Genomic DNA, 22326 nt, shown 5'->3' with positions numbered 1-22326 from the left:
TTTTTAAATCCAATTACCCAATTAATCAATTAACCAATTATCCAATTAACCAATTAACCAATTTAGCCAATCAACCAATTAACCAATTAACCAATTCAACCAATCAACCAATTATCAAATCAACCAATTAACCAATTAATCAACTAACCAATCAGTCAATCAACAATTTATCCAATTATCCAACTAATCAGTTAACCAATTATCCAATTAACCAATTAACCAATTAATCAACTAGCCAATCAGTCAATCAACAATTTATCCAATTATCCAACTACTCAATTAATCAACAAATTAACCAGTCATCTAATCAATCAATCAATAAACAACCAGTTATCAAATCAATCAATATTCAGCTCAAATCTTCAAACAGTCACCACCTTGAGTGTCCACCACATCACAGATCAGACAAACTACGCACCATAACATAAATGAACATCTGTAATTGTCAGCAGAGGTTAGACTAAACAATCATATGCCATTAATTAATCAAATGCATTAACTGATCAATCCGTTGCCAAGTTTTCTATTAATTCATTTATTTATTTCTCCTAACTGAGCAGGTCAGTTTCCTCTTAGGCTTAATAAATGAAAGCAGGTCTATATGTGTACCATCAATATTGCTTATGACTGAGAACACATACAAATATGGAAATGCAGGTTTTGTTTTTGTTAAAGAGTTTGTGGATAACTTGTACCGGCCTTTTTAGTAGATTGACCTGGAAAGCCTTCCAAGTTGACGTCAGCAATCCACCCTCCGTGATGTGCCGGCCCGCTGCCGTGCCTCCCGTCTCAATTCTCACTCACCATAAATGACATAACAGACAAGGAACAGGCAATGATTTAGTCTCTTGTGAACCCATAGGTCCCTTTAACAGCATCATAAATTATATTCCTAACTTAAACCCCTTATCTAAACATTAAAGCACTTAGTGAACCCCACTGGACCAAACAGTTCAAATGGCAAAGGAATTTTCTGTATCTCCCAAGAAAGGGTCATCGAAAGGAATTTTGGGAAGAGAGAGAGAGAGAGAGGTGGGGGTTTCAAACACTACCCTTCTTAAACGAAGTTCATTTGTGCTTTAACAGCTTTAATTATTATATAACGTCCCTTTTAAGAAGAGCTCATGTTTTAATTACTAAATCGTTCAATTCATTAGTCTTTTATAAGAAGCTCATGGTTTTATACACTACATTATTCAATTCATCCGTCTTCTTAGAAAAAGGCAAGAAGCTCATTGTTTTATACAATATATCATTCAATTCATTTAGTCTTCTTAGAAAAAGGCAAGAAGCTCATTGTTTTATACAATATATCGGGCCACGTATCTATCTTTACAAATTATTACATGTTCTGTTCTCAAATCCCCACCTATATATGGTTATTCAATCCTAATGTGTTCTTTCTTACTTTTAACTTTACGCACACACTTATTCTCTTCCTAACCATTTTATGGCACACATCTGGACCACATCAGCAGCCAAATGTCACACACCCACATTCCAGCACTCCAACTCCAACGCACACACATTTTCTTCACTCCATCTCATCCCAAAGTAAACACGCACACACATTTTCTTCACTCCAAACTCCAACGCACACACATCTTCCCTTTTACGCACACACATTTTTCCCAGCTGCATCTCATTCCAAAGTACACACACCCACATTTTCTTCACCAGTTTTAGATATCTTCATTATTTCCAGCATGCTTTCTGCCGCTATTTCCTTACTTTTTCTCGTAAAATTTCTGCTACCTTTGAGGTGTAAAATCTCCGGAAGAGAGGCTACTTCTTGAACACTGTTCGTCAACAAGCGTCAGAGTGGTAACATCAATCGAATTGTGATTCTACACTCTCCAGTTATTAACTGACCATAAGCTGTTGTTTCAGGTTTTAATCGGCCCATGCTAAAATGCTCCTCCCTTGAGGGCTCTATTCTATCCGATTTGCGGCTGTCCTATGATCATTTCCTTTATTTCCTTTATTTCCTTTATTTCTCTGTCTCTTAACACTCTTTACATTTATTTATTCAAATTACCTGGATCCAGGTTTCCCAATTTTGTCTTTCTAAGTTAATTCCGGACTATGTCAGAGCCATCGTTACTCAGTGTCTAATATGCATTTATGCATGTGTCTTAGCGTTAATCTTGCACAAATACTATTTAGTACACCTTATAGTTACCATGAAGCTATACTAAACTATTCCTTGTATTTCTCATATTTCTTTTCTTTACTTATTTCTTTTCTCTATTCATTCCCCCCTTTTCATTAAATTTAGCACGGAGCCTCACTTTAAACATCAAATCAACAGTACATGTCCATAACAAGAAGGTTCTTAATTTACGGTGTGTCCAAACAACTCCACATAACAGCCCCAATTAATGACCAGCATTCAATGAGTGATCTCACCGTTTTGTGAGGTTGTGCTGATGGTCACCTCCGATCCTGTCTCGTGACGCCAATTCTGTCGTATCTTTTCTGCGACAGTGCTGTTGAAGTGATGATGAAGGATGCTCCGAGGACACTGTTCTTGCTGGTATAATAGAGTTTATTACAAACAAGCCACACATGTCATGACGGACGTCTAGAGCGTCCGGAGGTCTCAAGTCGAATCTGAAAGTCCTGCCCTTTGGGGGCTCGCACCCCCTTATATCGGGTTCAGGTCATCCAATCCCTGAGCTAAGGTTTGACCACATGTCTTAGGTATCCCCTACATGTTATCTTTCAGCCCCTGACCTTTGCCCTGCTTCTTTCACATATGTTTACAATTAGGGGCCACACTGTCCTGTGCAAGACATGAAAATATACCACACCAGGAACAACATGCATCAAATCTCACCTCTCATCAGATACCAAACAGGCCATGGCAGACCATTGCGACCATTCGCGTGAAACAAAGAGGGCTGTTAAGTTGTTGTGGAATACTACGGCCGATATTTTGAGTTGGAAAGATTGCGTAATGCTCAAAAGAGGTAAAACAATTTAATGAGATCCTTGGAGGGTGAAGCAATTTAATAAAAACTTTCCACAGACTGAAACAGTTCACTTTCTGAATTCTGGAGATGGACAAACACCAAGTGCCTTTCTGTGAATGAATACGATGCTTCAGTACAGGTTGGATGTTATGTATTATCATCAAAGTGAGACTTCTTTTCATAGTTTAATTCATGTATGCCGGATATAAAATCTTCCTGTTTTATTACTGAACATATATTTTAGACAACCATAATGGATGATAAGTTAAATGCAACATATATAACTCTTGGTGGGCATGTAGAAGTTAAGAAATACAGATATGTTTATGTTTTGGCTATATTCACAGTATATATTCTAATAATATGCAGTAATTCTACTATTCTGTACCTTATCTTTATACACAAGAATCTCCATGAGCCTATGTACATTTTCATTGCAGCTTTATTACTGAACTCGGTTGTTGTAAGCACTACTATTTACCCAAAGCTTTTGGTTGACATTTTATCTGAAAAACAGATCATATCATATTCAGCCTGTCTCTTTCAATTTTATATAGGTTATACTGTAAGCAGTTCAGAATTCTTACTGTTGTTAGCCATGGCCTATGACAGGTATGTGTCTATATGTAAACCTCTGCAATATCCAACTATCATGACAAAAAACACGGTGAGTATTTTCCTGTTTTTTGCTTGGCTTCTGCCTGCTTGTCATATTGTACTCCCAACAATACTGAGTGCTGAAACTAAACTGTGTAACTTAACTTTACAAGGAACACATTGTAATAATGCAATTTTTAAACTTCAATGTGTAAGTTCAAGAGTAATTACTATATATGGTGTTGTTGCTTTATTAGATCTTGCAATTCTGCCTATGCTCTTCATTATTTTTACATACACAAAAATACTTATAATAACCCATCGAAGTTGCAGAGAAGTCAGGAAAAAAGCAGCAGAGACCTGTTTACCTCACCTGTTGGTTTTAATCAGCTTTTCCTGTTTGAGTGCATATGATATCGCGATAGTTCGACTGGGATCTAATTTTCCAAAAATTGTGAATTCCATAATGGCTTTACAAATCGTTTTGTATAATCCTCTCTTTAATCCAATTATATACGGACTAAAAATGAAAGAAATCTCTAAACACCTGAAGAGGTTGTTCTGTCAAGCCAAACTGGTCTAATGTATTAAAAGTGATCTTACAGTAATAATGATGTTAGTGATGCTAATGTGCAGTCATTTCTTCTGTGATAATAATGCAGAGATGTGAATGTTATGATCTTTGGAAAGTATGTAAGGATTTGTTTCCACATTGAAAAGATAATTTTTACGGAAACAGCGAAGATGATCTTCAGTTTGAACAATGTAATGATTCATTTATATGCTGCAGTTATTAAATAAATATCTTTTTGTTAATTGTTGTTAATTGACTGTCTTAAGAGGGAGCATGTCACTTTGAATGACCTCTCCTAAGGTTTCTCCCATAATATAAATGTGACATTGGGCTATAGTGTCCACGTGTTTCAGCAACATGGGTGGGTCGGTTGACATGCAACAAACCTTTACGGGATCTGAATCGATTTGTACACTAGGCCTGCACGTTATGAGGAAAATCTGTAATAACATTGTTCAATATTGTGATGACGATATGACTTAACAAATATTGAAGTGTACATATTAGCTCTACATTTCCTACGTAAGCCTGGTTGTCTTTAAATTCAGAAATTCTCCCCTTTACAGACATTCCCATTTTATGATAATCACATGCAATTTGGGGCAAGTCATAGTCAAGTCAGCACACTGACACACTGACAGCTGTTGTTGCCTGTTGGGCTGCAGTTTGCCATGTTATGATTTGAGCATATTTGTTATGCTAATTGCAGTACCTGTGAGGGTTTCTGGACAATATTGTCATTGTTTTGTGTTAATTGATTTCCAATACTAAATATATACATGAATGTATATAAAGCAAGCATATTTGCCCACTCCTATGTGGATATGAGTATTAAATACTTGACAAATCTCCCTTTAAGGTAATTTTTTTTTATTTCAAGTTAAATATTGAAATTCAGCAATACAAATTGTATGTTTCTCTCATTTTATTGCACTTCACAGATCGTAAATTGCCAACACTTTAAACTAAGTTATTTTTATTAACAATGATAATTGCTGTTTACATCTGTTACATCTACGTTGACGTAGCAAAGTACATATATTGATAAGAAGTGAAAGTCAATCGTCCAGTAAAACGTCCGCCTTAAAAGTGCCGTACAAAGTTGAAACAAAATTATTTCTATTCTATTGTCATAATTTTAATGTCTCTAACGAAATGGCCTGTGTTGAACAATACAAATATCATAAATATGCATATTTTTTATAACTATTTACTTATTTATTTATTAAACATTTTTGCAGCACACAGATTTTAGAGCAATCTCAAACTTTTTCCTGTCAAAGACCTCCAAAATAGATGTACAATAGACCCCACACCATGGATGTATAAGAGGTTGTGTCCTGTGCTTTTGACCTGTGTGTTAGTAAATAACCTTCAACTACATTAAATTCTGTTTATGTCATGCTATAGCACTACTAGTGTAGTGGTAGATTTGCATGGTGTTTTTATAAAAGTATAATCTAAGATAACTATATCATGTATTTACACAAAATGTTCATATACTAGGGTATTTTTGGTTAAAACGTAAACTTAGAGACAATCAAATATCATGTATTTTGTCACACAAGCTAATGTTGATATTACGTAAAAATGTGTGTCTGATGTATTAGTGAGGGAAAAGCACACTGGCTCTCTAGTTGGAAGGAGTATGCTTCATGAAGCATTGAAGCTCTCAAGCACATTGGTTAGCAAAAGGGTTCATTTCACGAGGCTCCATTTGCACCTATTGGCCAAAGAGTGTAAAACAGGCAGATGTACAGTATAGTAGATGATGTCAGCAAAGAGTATTAACACGATGCTGATGAGTTGGAACTTGTGGTCTTCTTCTTTGCCTTTGCCATGAGAAAAGGTGCAGGACTTAAAGGGACTGTTTGTAACTTCCTTCACGTATAAATCAATCCGGGTCGGTGTCCCATGCGCGCTCGCGTGTGGCTACGCTGTTCAGACAAGACTCCAACACAAACTACACGGAAGCACCAAAACTGCAAAGTAGCTTTGGTCTCCAGGGCCGGAGTCTCTGCTGTACTCTGCTCCTCTGCTCCTCTGCCTGCCTGCTTGCCTTCACTCACACACCGCGCTCGTTCTCGCTCTTTCGCTCCACTCTCACGTGCATGTGCACACACTACACACTGCAGAAGAGTTAGTTTATAACTGAGAATATCTAGTGAGTGTACAGCGGACGTTTGTGCAGAAATAAATGCTGCAGCTCCTCCAGACCAACAGAGGTTTCCCGTGTCTTGTGAAGTGACGGGCCTCTGCAGCGAGTAACGTTATCGTCTCCGACCAAAACTCCGGTGTCTCCCCTGTCTCCCACACTACCCAAAAAGCACCTGCCTGACTGTGACGACTTGCATGGGAAAAGATTTTCCCTATGCCAGAAACAACATGCCTCAAATCTCTCCTCTCATCAGATACCAAACAGGCCATGGCAGACCATTGCGACCATTCGCGTGAAACAAAGAGGGCTGTTAAGTTGTTGTGTAATACTACGGCCGATATTTTGAGTTGGAAAGATTGCGTAATGCTCAAAAGAGGTAAAACAATTTAATGAGATCCTTGGAGGGTGAAGCAATTTACTAAAAACTTTCCACAGACTGAAACAGTTCACTTTCTGAATTCTGGAGATGGACAAACACCAAGTGCCTTTCTGTGAATGAATAGGATGCTTCAGTTATCCTTATCTTTATACACAAAAATCTCCATGAGCCTATGAACATTTTCATTGCAGCTTTATTGCTGAACTCGGTTGTTTAAAGCACTGCTATTTACCCAAAGCTTTTGGTTGACATTTTATCTGAAAAACAGATCACATCTTATTCTGCCTGTCTCTTTCAATTTTATATATTTTATGCTGTAGGCAGTTCAGAATTCTTCCTGTTGTCAGCCATGGCCTATGACAGGTATGTGTCTATATGTAAACCTCTGCAATATCCAGCTATCATGACAAAAAACACGGTGATTATTTTCCTGTTTTTTGCTTGTCATACTGTACTCCCAACAATACTGAGTGCTGAAACTAAACTGTGTAACTTAACTTTACAAGGAATATTTTGTAACAATGCAATTTATAAACTTCAATGTGTAAATTCAAGATTAATTACTATAAATGGTGTTGTTGCTTTATTAGATCTTGCAATTCTGCCTATGCTCTTCATTATTTTTACATACACAAAAATACTTATAATAACCCATCGAAGTTGTAGAGAAGTCAGGAAAAAAGCAGCAGAGACCTGTTTACCTCACCTGTTGGTTTTAATCAGCTTTTCCTGTTTGAGTGCATATGATATCGCGATAGTTCGACTGGGATCTAATTTTCCAAAAATTGTGAATTCCATAATGACTTTACAAATCGTTTTGTATAATCCTCTCTTTAATCCAATTATATACGGACTAAAAATGAAAGAAATCTCTAAACACCTGAAGAGGTTGTTCTGTCAAGCCAAACTGGTCTAATGTATTAAAAGTGATCTTACAGTAATAATGATGTTAGTGATTCTAATGTGCAGTCATTTCTTCTGTGATAATAATGCAGAGATGTGAATGTTATGATCTTTGGAAGGTATGTAAGGATTTGTTTCCACATTGTAAAGATCCTTTTTACGGAAACAGCAAAGAGTATCTTCAGTTTGAACAATGTAATGATTCATTTATATGATGCAGTTATTAAATAAATACGTTTTTGTTAATTGTTGTTAATTGACTGTCTTAAGAGGGAGCATGTCACTTTGAATGGCCTCTCCTAAGGTTTCTCCCATAATATAAATGTGACATTGGGCTATAGTGTCCACGTGTTTCAGCAACATGGGTGGGTCGGTTGACATGCAACAAACCTTTACGGGATCTGAATCGATTTGTACACTAGGCCTGCACGTTATGAGGAAAATCTGTGATAACATTGTTCAATATTGTGATGACGATATGACTTAACAAATATTGAAGTGTACATATTAGCTCTACATTTCCTACGTAAGCCTGGTTGTCTTTAAATTCAGAAATTCTCCCCTTTACAGACATTCCCATTTTATGATAATCACATGCAATTTGGGGCAAGTCATAGTCAAGTCAGCACACTGACACACTGACAGCTGTTGTTGCCTGTTGGGCTGCAGTTTGCCATGTTATGATTTGAGCATATTTGTTATGCTAATTGCAGTACCTGTGAGGGTTTCTGGACAATATTGTCATTGTTTTGTGTTAATTGATTTCCAATACTAAATATATACATGAATGTATATAAAGCAAGCATATTTGCCCACTCCTATGTGGATATGAGTATTAAATACTTGACAAATCTCCCTTTAAAGTAAATTTTTTTCATTTCAAGTTAAATATTGAAATTCAGCAATACAAATTGTATGTTTCTCTCATTTTATTGCACTTCACAGATCGTAAATTGCCAACACTTTAAACTAAGTTATTTTTATTAACAATGATAATTGCTGTTTACATCTGTTACATCTACGTTGACTTAGCAAAGTACATATATTGATAAGAAGTGAAAGTCAATCGTCCAGTAAAACGTCCGCCTTAAAAGTGCCGTACAAAATTGAAACAAAATTATTTCTATTCTATTGTCATCATTTGAATTTCTCTACCGAAATGGCCTGTGTTGAACAATACAAATATCATAAATATGCATATTTTTTATAACTATTTACTTATTTATTTATTAAACATTTTTGCAGCACACAGATTTTAGAGCAATCTCAAACTTTTTCCTGTCAAAGACCTCCAAAATAGATGTACAATAGACCCCACACCATGGATGTATAAGAGGTTGTGTCCTGTGCTTTTGACCTGTGTGTTAGTAAATAACCTTCAACTACATTAAATTCTGTTTATGTCATGCTATAGCACTACTAGTGTTGTGGTAGATTTTCATGGTGTTTTTATAAAAGTATAATCTAAGATAACTATATCATGTATTTACACAAAATGTTCATATACTAGGGTATTTTTGGTTAAAACGTAAACTTAGAGACAATCAAATATCATGTATTTTGTCACACAAGCTAATGTTGATATTACGTAAAAATGTGTGTCTGATGTATTAGTGAGGGAAAAGCACACTGGCTCTCTAGTTGGAAGGAGTATGCTTCATGAAGCATTGAAGCTCTCAAGCACATTGGTTAGCAAAAGGGTTCATTTCACGAGGCTCCATTTGCACCTATTGGCCAAAGAGTGTAAAACAGGCAGATGTACAGTATAGTAGATGATGTCAGCAAAGAGTATTAACATGATGCTGATGAGTTGGAACTTGTGGTCTTCTTCTTTGCCTTTGCCATGAGAAAAGGTGCAAGACTTAAAGGGACTGTTTGTAACTTCCTTCACGTATAAATCAATCCGGGTCGTTGTCCCATGCGCGCTCGTGTGTGGCTACGCTGTTCAGACAAGACTCCAACACAAACTACACGGAAGCACCAAAACTGCAAAGTAGCTTTGGTCTCCAGGGCCGGAGTCTCTGCTGTACTCTGCTCCTCTGCTCCTCTGCCTGCCTGCTTGCCTTCACTCACACACCGCGCTCGTTCTCGCTCTTTCGCTACACTCTCACGTGCGTGTGCACACACTACACACTGCAGAACAGTTAGTTTATAACTGAGAACATCTAGTGAGTGTACAGCGGATGTTTGTGCAGAAATAAATGCTGCAGCTCCTCCAGACCAACAGAGGTTTCCCGTGTCTTGTGAAGTGACGGGCCTCTGTAGCGAGTAACGTTATCGTCTCCGACCAAAACTCCGGTGTCTCCCCTGTCTCCCACACTACCCAAAAAGCACCTGCCTGACTGTGACGACTTGCATGGGAAAAGATTTTCCCTATGCCAGGAACAACATGGCTCAAATCTCACCTCTCATCAGATACCAAACAGGCCATGGCAGACCATTGCGACCATTCGCGTGAAACAAAGAGGGCTATTAAGTTGTTGTGGAATACTACGGCCGATATTTTGAGTTGGAAAGATTGCGTAATGCTCAAAAGAGGTAAAACAATTTAATGAGATCCTTGGAGGGTGAAGCAATTTAATAAAAACTTTCCACAGACTGAAACAGTTCACTTTCTGAATTCTGGAGATGGACAAACACCAAGTGCTTTTCTGTGAATGAATAAGATGCTTCAGTACAGGTTGGATGTTATGTATTATCATCAAAGTGAGACTTCTTTTCATAGTTTAATTCATGTATGCCGGATATAAAATCTTCCGGTTTTATTACTGAACATATATTTTAGAGAACTTTCATGGATGATGAGTTAAATGCAACATATATAACTCTTGGTGGGCATGTGGAAGTTAACAAATACAGATATGTTTATTTTTTGGTTATATTCACAGTATATATTCTAATAATATGCAGTAATTCTACTATTCTGTACCTTATCTTTATACACAAGAATCTCCATGAGCCTATGTACATTTTCATTGCAGCTTTATTACTGAACTCGGTTGTTTTCAGCACTGCTATTTACCCAAAGCTTTTGGTTGACATTTTATCTGAAAAACAGATCATATCATATTCAGCCTGTCTCTTTCAATTTTATATAGTTTATGCTGTAGGCAGTTCAGAATTCTTACTGTTGTCAGCCATGGCCTATGACAGGTATGTGTCTATATGTAAACCTCTGCAATATCCAACTATCATGACAAAAAACACGGTGAGTATTTTCCTGTTTTTTGCTTGGCTTCTGCCTGCTTGTCATATTGTACTCCCAACAATACTGAGTGCTGAAACTAAACTGTGTAACTTAACTTTAAAAGGAATATTTTGTAGCAATGCAATTTATAAACTTCAATGTGTAAGTTCAAGAGTAATTACTATATATGGTGTTGTTGCTTTATTAGATCTTGCAATTCTGCCTATGCTCTTCATTATTCTTACATACACAAAAATACTTATAATAACCCATCGAAGTTGCAGAGAAGTCAGGAAAAAAGCAGCAGAGACCTGTTTACCTCACCTGTTGGTTTTAATCAGCTTTTCCTGTTTAAGTGCATATGATATCGCGACAGTTCGACTGGGATCTAATTTTCCAAAAATTGTGAATTTCATAATGACTTTACAAACCGTTTTGTATCATCCTCTCTTTAATCCAATTATATACGGACTAAAAATGAAAGAAATCTCTAAACACCTGAAGAGGTTGTTCTGTCAAGCCAAACTGGTCTAATGTATTAAAAGTGATCTTACAGTAATAATGATGTTAGTGATTCTAATGTGCAGTCATTTCTTCTTTGATTATAATGCAGAGATGTGAATGTTATGATCTTTGGAAGGTATGTTAGGATTTGTTTCCACATTGTAAAGATCCTTTTTACGGTAAGCGCAAAGAGTATCTTCAGTTTGAACAATGTAATGATTCATTTATATGCTGCAGTTATTAAATAAATACATTTTTGTTAATTGTTGTTAATTGACTGTCTTAAGAGGGAGCATGTCACTTTGAATGGCCTCTCCTAAGGTTTCTCCCATAATATAAATGTGACATTGGGCTATAGTGTCCACATGTTTCAGCAACATGGGTGGGTCGGTTGACATGCAACAAACCTTTACGGGATCTGAATCGATTTGTACACTAGGCCTGCACGTTATGAGGAAAATCTGTAATAACATTGTTCAATATTGCGATGACGATATGACTTAACAAATATTGAAGTGTGCATATTAGCTACACATTTCCTACGTAAGCCTGGTTGTCTTTAAATTCAGAAATTCTCCCCTTTACAGACATTCCCACTTTATGATAATCACATGCAGTTTGGGGCAAGTCATAGTCAAGTCAGCACACTGACACACTGACAGCTGTTGTTGCCTGTTGGGCTGCAGTTTGCCATGTTATGATTTGAGCATATTTTTTTATGCTAAATGCAGTACCTGTGAGGGTTTCCGGACAATATTTGTCATTGTTTTGTGTTGTTAATTGATTTCCAATAATAAATATATACATAAATTTATATAAAGCAAGCATATTTGCCAACTCCCATATTGATAACAGTATTAAATACTTGACAAATCTCCCTTTCTCACATTTTGATAACCAACCCAAGGAATACTATTTTAATGCTTTAATGAAATAACATCCTCGTTCTCAATAGCTTGTATCAAAATTTGTGTTGTTGTTTTCTAATATTACTGCTGCATCATCAAACCATATCAAATCTGCCTGGGAGGCAGATCTTGGTGTTGAGTTGACAGAGCAGGTGTGGAAGGAGGGGATGGAGAGGATTCACTTAAGTTCAATTAATGCCAGGTAACAGCTGATTCAGTTCAAGGTCATACACAGATTACATTATTAAAAAAAAAAAGATTAACAAGATGTATCCTAAATAGAGCTGTCATTCGATTAAAATATTTAATCGCATGATTGTCCATAGTTAATCGTGATTAATTGCAAATTAATCACATATTTTTTATCTGTTCAAAATGTACCTTAAAGGGAGATTTGTCAAATATTTAATACTCTTATCAACATGGGAGTGGACAAATATGCTGCTTTATGCAAATATATGTACATATCTATTATTGGAAATCAATTAACAACAGGCAACAACAGCTGTCAGTGTGTCAGTGTGCTGACTTGACTATGACTTGCCCCAAACTGCATCTGATTATCATAAAGTGGGCATGTCTGTAAAGGGGAGACTCGTGGGTACCCATAGAACCCGTTTTCATTCACATAACTTGAGGTCAGAGGTCAAGGAACCGCATTGAAAATGGCCATGACAGTTTGGCCGTCTGCAGTTATACGGGCCCTATACGACCATTGTGGTGAAGAGGGAGCTGAGCCGGAAAGCAAAGCTCTTGATTTACCACTCCATCTACGCTCCAACCCTCACCTATAGGTCATGAGCTTGTTGAACAGGTGCATTAATAAATTATTGGCTTTATACTTGCAAAGTTTTTTTTTGACTTACTTATAATAACAAGTGTAGTATCAAATCTTCACTTCACCGTCTCCACCGCGGCCTCTCCGATCTGCTGTTAGCTGGCTTTGCTGTGTGTATGTGGAGAGCTCCTCCACAGCCCTGACATGGAGAAGGGGAGAGGCGTTAGCGTGATAATAAATACTACGGTCTTTAGCCCCTTAATACCAGGTTTCGGTAACCATCCCTAAATTAAACACATTTTCATCCCAACTCGTCACATACTGACGCTTTTTGTCACGCCCCTTGGCGTCACTTTAGGTTTAGGCAACAAAACCACTTAGTTAGGTTTAGGAAAAAACAACATGGTTGGGCTTAAAACTACTATGTTTGTAGAGGGAAATGAAACTGTCAGGTATTCAGGATAACAGGCTTGGACCCCAACGCAAGTAAGGATGAGGAGGCAACAGTCAGAGTACAATGATTTCAAATGAAAAAAACGTACGTAGAACACGAAATACGGCAGGTCCAGCAGGCAGGTTACAGAAAAGACAATCCACAAAGTATGGTCAAAAGGAATAAACTTGAACTACAAAACACTGGAATAAAAAACTCAATATGAACTCAATATGACAATGAACTGACAGTGAAACAGGGGAAACACACAAACTAAATGCATATGGAGAGCAGGATGATTAAACACAGGTGGAACAAATCAGGGTGAGCCAGACAATCACAAAGGCAGGAAGTAAAACCAGACAAGACACAAGAGGAGTGAACTTATCAAAATAAAACAGGAAACACTAGAATGAAAGAGACAAGGAATATAACAGAAAACCCCAAAGCCTAGAAACCAAAATCAGGAACAAGAGGGCTGGTACCCACCGACACGCAAACTGTCTTGGAGTCAGCTCAGACTCCTGACTCAGGACCTGGCTTGGAGTCAGCTCAGACTCCTGACTCAGGACCTGTCTTGAAGTCAGCTCAGACTCCCAACTCAGTACCTGGCTTGAAGTCGGCTGAGACCCCTGACACAGCGCTTCCCTGACAGCAACAGTTCAAAGAGGCAGTGAAGTGATCTTTAATGAACATGGAGAGGACATTGATGAACTCAAGGATTGTACTACATGGTACATCAAATCCTGCAACAAACAAGTCTCTGTAGTTCCGACAGAGACTTGTCTTGTTGTTTACTACCACAGTAACTGTCACGAGAAAGCTGATGGCCATGTTCGCCAGACATGGAGTGCTGGAGTTAGTCATCTCCGACAGCTTCATGGGACACTGAGCATGTGCTGTGCAGGGACGGCTGAAAGAGTGGTAAGCTCTGCCAACTTCATACTGGACAAAGGAAGAGGCCCAGGAGCTGGTCCATACTTGTCCTCTTTTGGTACACTGCAACTTATCAGTCAACTGGTTTAAGTCATCTAAGCAGCTCCTAATGAGAAAGAGGTTGCGTAGAATTGCCCCTACCACTAGCAGACACACTACCCAAAAAGCACCTGCCTGACTGTGACGACTCGCATGGGAAAAGATTTTCCCTATGCCAGGAACAACATGGCTCAAATCTCACCTCTCATCAGATACCAAACAGGCCATGGCAGACCATTGCGACCATTCGCGTGAAACAAAGAGGGCTGTTAAGTTGTTGTGGAATACTACGACCGATATTTTGAGTTGGAAAGATTGCGTAATGCTCAAAAGAGGTAAAACAATTTAATGAGATCCTTGGAGGGTGAAGCAATTTAATAAAAACTTTCCACAGACTGAAACAGTTCACTTTCTGAATTCTGGAGATGGACAAACACCAAGTGCCTTTCTGTGAATGAATAAGATGCTCCAGTACAGGTTGGATGTTATGTATTATCATCAAAGTGAGACTTCTTTTCATAGTTTAATTCATGTATGCCGGATATAAAATCTTCCTGTTTTATTACTGAACATATATTTTAGACAACCATAATGGATGATAAGTTAAATGCAACATATATAACTCTTGGTGGGCATGTGGAAGTTAACAAATACAGATATGTTTATGTTTTGGCTATATTCACAGTATATATTCTAATAATATGCAGTAATTCTACTATTCTGTACCTTATCTTTATACACAAGAATCTCCATGAGCCTATGTACATTTTCATTGCAGCTTTATTACTGAACTCGGTTGTTTTAAGCACTGCTATTTACCCAAAGCTTTTGGTTGACATTTTATCTGAAAAACAGATCATATCATATTCAGCCTGTCTCTTTCAATTTTATATAGTTTATGCTGTAAGCAGTTCAGAATTCTTACTGTTGTCAGCCATGGCCTATGACAGGTATGTGTCTATATGTAAACCTCTGCAATATCCAACTATCATGACAAAAAACACGGTGAATATTTTCCTGTTTTTTGCTTGGCTTCTGCCTGCTTGTCATATTGTACTCCCAACAATACTGAGTGCTGAAACTAAACTGTGTAACTTAACTTTACAAGGAATATTTTGTAATAATGCAATTTATAAACTTCAATGTGTAAGTTCAAGAGTAATTACTATAAATGGTGTTGTTGCTTTATTAGATCTTGCAATTCTGCCTATGCTCTTCATTATTTTTACATACACAAAAATACTTATAATAACCCATCGAAGTTGCAGAGAAGTCAGGAAAAAAGCAGCAGAGACCTGTTTACCTCACCTGTTGGTTTTAATCAGCTTTTCCTGTTTGTGTGCATATGATATCGCGATAGTTCGACTGGGATCTAATTTTCCAAAAATTGTCAATTCCATAATGACTTTACAAATGGTTTTGTATCATCCTCTCTTTAATCCAATTATATACGGACTAAAAATGAAAGAAATCTCTAAACACCTGAAGAGGTTGTTCTGTCAAGCCAAACTGGTCTAATGTATTAAAAGTGATCTTACAGTAATAATCATGTAGGTGATTCTAATGTGCAGTCATTTCTTCTGTGATAATAATGCAGAGATGTGAATGTTATGATCTTTGGAAAGTATGTAAGGATTTGTTTCCACATCGTAAAGATCCTTTTTACGGAAACAGCGAAGAGTATCTGCAGTTTGAACAATGTAATGATTCATTTATATGCTGCAGTTATTAAATAAATACATTTTTGTTAATTGTTGTTAATTGACTGTCTTAAGAGGGAGCATGTCACTTTGAATGGCCTCTCCTCAGGTTTCTCCCATAATATAAATGTGACATTGGGCTATAGTGTCCACGTGTTTCAGCAACATGGGTGGGTCGGTTGACATGCAACAAACCTTTACGGGATCTGAATCGATTTGTACACTAGGCCTGCACGTTATGAGGAAAATCTGTGATAACATTGTTCAATATTGCGATGACGATATGACTTAACAAATATTGAAGTGTGCATATTAGCTACACATTTCCTACGTCAGCCTGGTTGTCTTTAAATTCAGAAATTCTCCCCTTTACAGACATTCCCACTTTATGATAATCACATGCAGTTTGGGGCAAGTCAGAGTCAAGTCAGCACATTGACACACTGACAGCTGTTGTTGCCTGTTGGGCTGCAGTTTGATTTTACCTGGTTAAATAAAGGTCAAATAAATAAAAAGTTTGCCATGTTATGATTTGAGCATATTTGTTATGCTAAATGCAGTACCTGTGAGGGTTTCCGGACAATATTTATCATTGTTTTGTGTTGTTAATTGATTTCCAATAATAAGTACATACATACATTTATATAAAGCAAGCATATTTGCCAACTCCCATGTTGATAAGAGTATTAAATACTTGACAAATCTCCCTTTCTCACATTTTGATAACCAACCCAAGGAACACTATTTTTTATGCTTTAATGAAATAACATCCTCGTTCTCAGCAGCTTGTATCAAAATTTGTGTTGTTGTTTTCTAATATTACTGCTGCATCATCAAACCATATCAAATCTGCCTGGGAGGCAGATCTTGGTGTTGAGTTGACTGAGGAGGTGTGGAAGGAGTACCTGGGGCCCAATTATTAGACATCTTAATTCTCCTATGGATTAGTTTAGGTCCCTACTGTATGATAAACAGTTTTGATATTCTTGCCATTTGCTGAAAAAAAATTATATAGGCTAAAACATCAATTAAGTGTAGCGTTAGTTCAGGCAGGCCATGAAGTCAAACTCTGCTCATATGACAGTTATCAGCTAATAGCAGTCGATCTTAAGCCAGCCCAATCAGCTGATTCCCCTCTATGCATTCATTGGCACATTTTATACAGGGCGCCTTATTTAAGCTGCTTCAGCCTGCCATACATTTGCTGCGTCCTCTACAAGCCGCTGGCAACCCACCTCCACCCCACCACCTCCTTTTAATACTGTGTCTGACTTAATCAATGTAATTTCTGTTGTCATTGATGCCGGCTCTGTTCTGCATCCGGGGGGGGGGGGGGGGGGGGTCTTTGCTGCTGCTCTCCCTGCCTTTGGCTTTCCATGTATGCACATGAAAGGGCGAGGAGGTGTGCTCTCCTTGCCTTATGCTACCATGTAGGCACGTGGATCCACATATGCGCGTGGATGGGCAGGGAGGTCCCAGAGTAGAGCCATACCGCCAATATACTGTATATATTACTGCAAATGGAAATAAAGTTTTCTTTGACTAAAGTGTTCCTGACTGAATTGTATTTATCTGTGTCCAGTCTGGCCTTTTGTCTTTTTTAGAATGTGGGTTGCCTTTGTTTGCTTTACTCCTTTCGTTCCACCCTTCACAATAAAATCCCCAGACACATACACTGGAACACTGCTTACTAGAGGGAGCTAAAGTTATTCAATGAAAGAGCCTTCACTAATACTTAACAAAATAGCTTACACGTTTGTAACAATTCACTATTAGCCAAAAAATGGAGCGGGAGATGGACAGGCTTTTCGGTGCGACTTCTGCAGTTATAAGGGCCCCTGTACCGGACCATTGTGGTGAAGAGGGAGCTGAGCCGGAAGGCAAAGCTCTTGCTTTACCACTCCATCTACGCTCCAACCCTCACCTATAGGTCATGAGCTTGTTGAACAGGTGCATTAATAAATTATTGGCTTTATACTTGCAAAGGTTTTATTTGACTTACTTATAATAACGAGTGTAGTATCAAATCTTCACTTCACCGTCTCCACCGCGGCCTCTCCGATCTGCTGTTAGCTGGCTTTGCTGCGTGCATGTAGAGAGCTCCTCCACAGCCCTGACATGGCGAAGGGGAGAGGCGTTAGCGTGATAATAAATACTACGGTTTTTAGCCCCTTAATACCAGGTTTCGGTAACCATCCCTAAATTAAACACATTTTCACCCCAACTCGTCCCATACTGACGCTTTGTCACGCCCCTTGGCGTCACTTTAGGTTTAGGCAACAAAACCACTTAGTTAGGTTTAGGAAAAAACAACATGGTTGGGCTTAAAACTACTATGTTTGTAGAGGGAAATGAAACTGTCAGGTTTTCAGGATAACAGGCTTGGACCCCAATGCAAGTAAGGATGAGGAGGTGTAACAGATAGAAGAAGTGACAGTAAATAATATTTGTAATTTTTATTTCTTATGTTATGTGTTTTATTGTAATATGTATTAATTTCACCAAAATCCCTCACTTGTTGTGTTGTTCCTAAGTTTATCCTTGGTATTGGGAGTACTGTTTTAGTTTGTGCTACAGCGCCCTCTGGTGGTTGTTAGCAGACGTACTGCGTCTCCTCCGCTCTCTCGTCAGTCTGCACTGAACCTGACTGCGAGAGGTATGTATCTAAAGTGGCGCGATGTAAAGTGTGAATTCTAATGTTTTAATGTTGATTTAATTACACAGAGCAGTTTACTCTTGCATAGTATCATTAGGACAGACGAACTGGGTCATTTTCTGTCGTGCTTTTTACTTGTAAAGTGAGTTTTGAGAGGCTAAGCTAACTAGCTAAACATGTGTGTGTGCTGGTGTCGCCGTTTTATCTTCCCGTGGGATCCACATGTAAGCTTGTCCTTTTCTCATGTTAGGTGTTTTTCTATGAGGATAAAACCCATATGACAGCATTTTGCTCTCTCTGGGCTCAAAACAGGTATGTGTATATGTGTTGTACTCCCATTACCGTGTTCAGTAATTATAGTATTCATTTTAAGTATATTGTGTGAGGTGATTGTGGTACAGTGTAATTTTCATGACAGCCATAGGGGTCTGTAAAATATTTTTTTTATTGTGTCTTATTTGATTTACATGTTTTGAGTTATTTTCATGTTTATAATGAGTCTGCACTGAACCTGACTGCGAGAGGTGTTTTTCTATGAGGATAAAACCCATATGACAGCATTTTGCTCTCTCTGGGCTCAAAACAGGAATAAACCTGAGTTCAACAAGACATGCCAGTGTCCAGCGTCTGATTGTGCACCAGAACACAACGCAGTGTGGTCGGGACCTGCAGACCGTTCCGGCTACATTGGTGCCGTGACCCGGATTTCTCCGCTTCAGATCATCGTCAGCGTGATCGCCGGTGGTTGCTGCAGCAAGTATTAACATTTCAAGGACACTGATGCTGTAACAAGTACTAACACACTTCAGAGACATTAATGCTGTGACAAATACTGCATATATTGTGAGTGTTAAGTGTTGTTGGTGCTTTAGTCTTCACAAGTTCATTTTTATCCTGTTTTTTTTGTGTATGTTGAGTATTCACTTACCTCTTATTAGCTTTGGTTAAGAGATAACAAACCTAGCTAAGATGACTGATGGTAAAAATGTTAAGATACCATTTGGCCATGATGGGGGTACTGGTTCAGTAAGTTTCGGACGGGGCAAGCTTTTGGGAGACGTATACTCAACTCCAGTTAGGGGTGCTGGGGCAGTAAGCTCCGGGCGGGGCAAGCTTTTTGGTGAAGTAGAATCAACTTCAGTAAGGGGTGCTAGTGTAGTAGGCCACCCTGCATTCTCTTCCACTCACATGCACACCGATGTACTTTCTCCCAGACAGCACATGCCTAGTCCAGACATGAGTTATCCAGACATAGGGGATCTCATAACACAGTTAGCCAACCAAATTGGAGAGAGTATTGCAAGCCAGATGCAGAAAACTGCAGGTAGCCAAGAAGATCGAACTACTCATGCACCTAGTTTGAACACGGGCCCGGGTCTCTCTGAGTTAAACATGACTGGGGTGAAGTTAGTGATGCAGTCAGATGTGAAGGAGCCACCACACTTCAGGGGTGATGGAACCGACAAACACACAGTACATGAATGGGAGGAAATCATGGATGCTTACCTAAATAAGAGGGGTGTCCCGCCTCATGAGCATTCCCAAGAAATAATTTCAAGATTGATGGGAAAAGCTAGAGATGTTGTCAAGGTCACCCTGCGCAGCATTCCATCTTTAAGGCCTGCTGAAGACTCCAAGCTTGTCTTTGATATACTCAAACAACATTTTAGTGAGGTAACATATTCTTCGATGCCTTTGGCAGATTTTTATAACACTCTCCCTTTGGCCGGAGAAAGCCCAATGGACTATTGGATCCGCTTGAATAAAGCTGTGGATGTGGCAGATGAGTGTCTGAGGAGGCAGGGACGGAATATTGAAGATCCCTCTCATGAAGTCACAATGATGTTTGTGAAACACTGCCCCGACCCTGCACTTTCAAGTGTTCTGAAGTTTAAAACAGCAGAGAAATGGACAGCAGATGAGATCCAGGAGCGCCTCACTGAAAACCAGAGAGAGGCTAGGACCAAGTCTCAAGGTAAAACATGTCGGCCTCCACAACCAAAGCAGGTTGGTGCACATGCCCAGACTTCAGCAATGGAGGCTGTAGCTACTGATAATGCCAGGGAGCTTACCTGCGACCAGAATGCAATGGGGCCCTCATCCTCTTCTCAGGCAGAGAGTGTCTGCATTCAGTCCCTCATCAGCTTGCTGGACCGCGTGCTGGAGCAGAAGGCTCAGTCAGCAGTAGTTACACCACCTATTGGGGAGCAAGCAAATTTTACTCAAAGGAGATGCAAGGTTTGCCAGTCCGGTGACCACTCAACAACTATGCACTGCAGGCAGGAAAATCTCTGCATGAGCTGTTTCAAGCCTGGCCATTGGAGGAGAGAATGCCACCAATGAAAGTCAAGAAATAATGCCACGTCACAACCTGTCCAAACACAGCCCAGAACTGAGCAAGGTGGAGCAGGTTTAAACTAGACAGCTCACATTTGGCGAGGGGACGTGTGGGCGTTAAAGGACCAACCCTTGAAGGAAATGAGGATTTGAAAGAGGTGTATGCAAATGTCTGCAAAGCAATGCCAGAGGATTGCACAGTAATCATTCAGAATATACACAAAGTTGAGCCATTTGACGAGTTATTCCATGCACCAGTGATGATCAGTGATTCTGCTCAGTTGCAAGGATTGCTTGATACGGGATCAATGGCTTGTACAATAAGCGAAGAAGCAGAGCAAAGACTCCTATCAGAGAACGTTTTGACACAGCGGCAAGAGCCGACACAGCGCATTATTCTTGTTGGCTGTGGAGGACTACAGGTGAGCCCCAAGTGCATATATGATATGGAGCTGGGTCTGTATGGGGTAAAGTGCATGGTCCCGGTCCTGGTGGTTGCTGGTCAGAAGGACGACATCATCATAGGCACCAACATGTTGAAATATGTGATGAGTCAGCTGAAAAATGACGAAAACTACTGGAAACTCGTCTCATGCAATGTACAGGGGTCCTCTGAGTGCGAGCAGTTTCTGGAGATGATGGCTGGTCTCACAAGGTGGAACGGGGCTGATGTACCAGACAAGGTGGGTACAGTTAAGCTAACCCAAGCAGTGACTCTACTCCCCAAACAAGAATACCTGCTATGGGGCAAGTTGCCAAGTAATGTCCCTATGTCACCTGGGAGCACAGTAGTGGTGGAACCTACCTCTTCCAAGTGCATCCCTCGGGGTATCATGGTTGGCAGAGTGGTCACACCTTTGTGGGGAGATGGCTGGGTTCCCATGAAGGTCACCAATTACACAGAAAAGCCACTCACCCTGAAAAGAAACTGCAAGCTGGCAGATGTTTCTCCCTGCATTGCAGTTGAAGATTTCACACTGCTCCAAGGCTCCTGTGAGAAAGAAAATGACGCAGATAAAGTGACTCATGACAAACACGCTGATAATACTGACCTGAAACAGAGACTGCAGAATGTTGGCCTGGGGGATGTCAACATCGATAATTGCCAAGTGAGCTCTTCCACCAAGATCCAACTGGTGGAAATGATGGAACAGTACCAGGATGTGTTTTCAAAACACCATCTAGATTGTGGAGAAGCCAAGGGCTTTGTGCATAGGATCCGGCTTACAGATGACCGTCCTTTCCGTCTTCCATATCGCAGA

General features: G+C 39.2%; 3 protein-coding genes across 3 annotated transcripts; all 3 read left to right on the top strand.

Annotated features, from left to right (window-relative positions):
• Positions 1 to 3228: 3228 nt before the first annotated feature.
• Positions 3229 to 4155, top strand: LOC141782439 (olfactory receptor 52E2-like). Its single transcript, XM_074658814.1, has one exon. It carries the CDS (start codon positions 3229 to 3231, stop codon positions 4153 to 4155), a length of 927 nt encoding a protein of 308 aa, XP_074514915.1.
• Positions 4156 to 10380: 6225 nt separating this feature from the next.
• On the top strand, positions 10381 to 11307 carry LOC141782379 (olfactory receptor 1-like). Its single transcript, XM_074658651.1, has one exon. It carries the CDS (start codon positions 10381 to 10383, stop codon positions 11305 to 11307), a length of 927 nt encoding a protein of 308 aa, XP_074514752.1.
• Positions 11308 to 14962: 3655 nt separating this feature from the next.
• LOC141782384 (olfactory receptor 6K3-like) lies at positions 14963 to 15889 on the top strand. The gene has a single exon (XM_074658655.1). It carries the CDS (start codon positions 14963 to 14965, stop codon positions 15887 to 15889), a length of 927 nt encoding a protein of 308 aa, XP_074514756.1.
• The last annotated feature ends 6437 nt before the right edge of the window (positions 15890 to 22326 follow it).

Source organism: Sebastes fasciatus, chromosome 14 (assembly GCF_043250625.1).
Source record: "Sebastes fasciatus isolate fSebFas1 chromosome 14, fSebFas1.pri, whole genome shotgun sequence".
In the NCBI taxonomy this organism is placed as follows: domain Eukaryota; kingdom Metazoa; phylum Chordata; class Actinopteri; order Perciformes; family Sebastidae; genus Sebastes; species Sebastes fasciatus.
The sequence above is the reverse complement of the archived record's forward strand: the minus strand, read 5'-3'. Positions and strand labels throughout refer to the sequence as shown.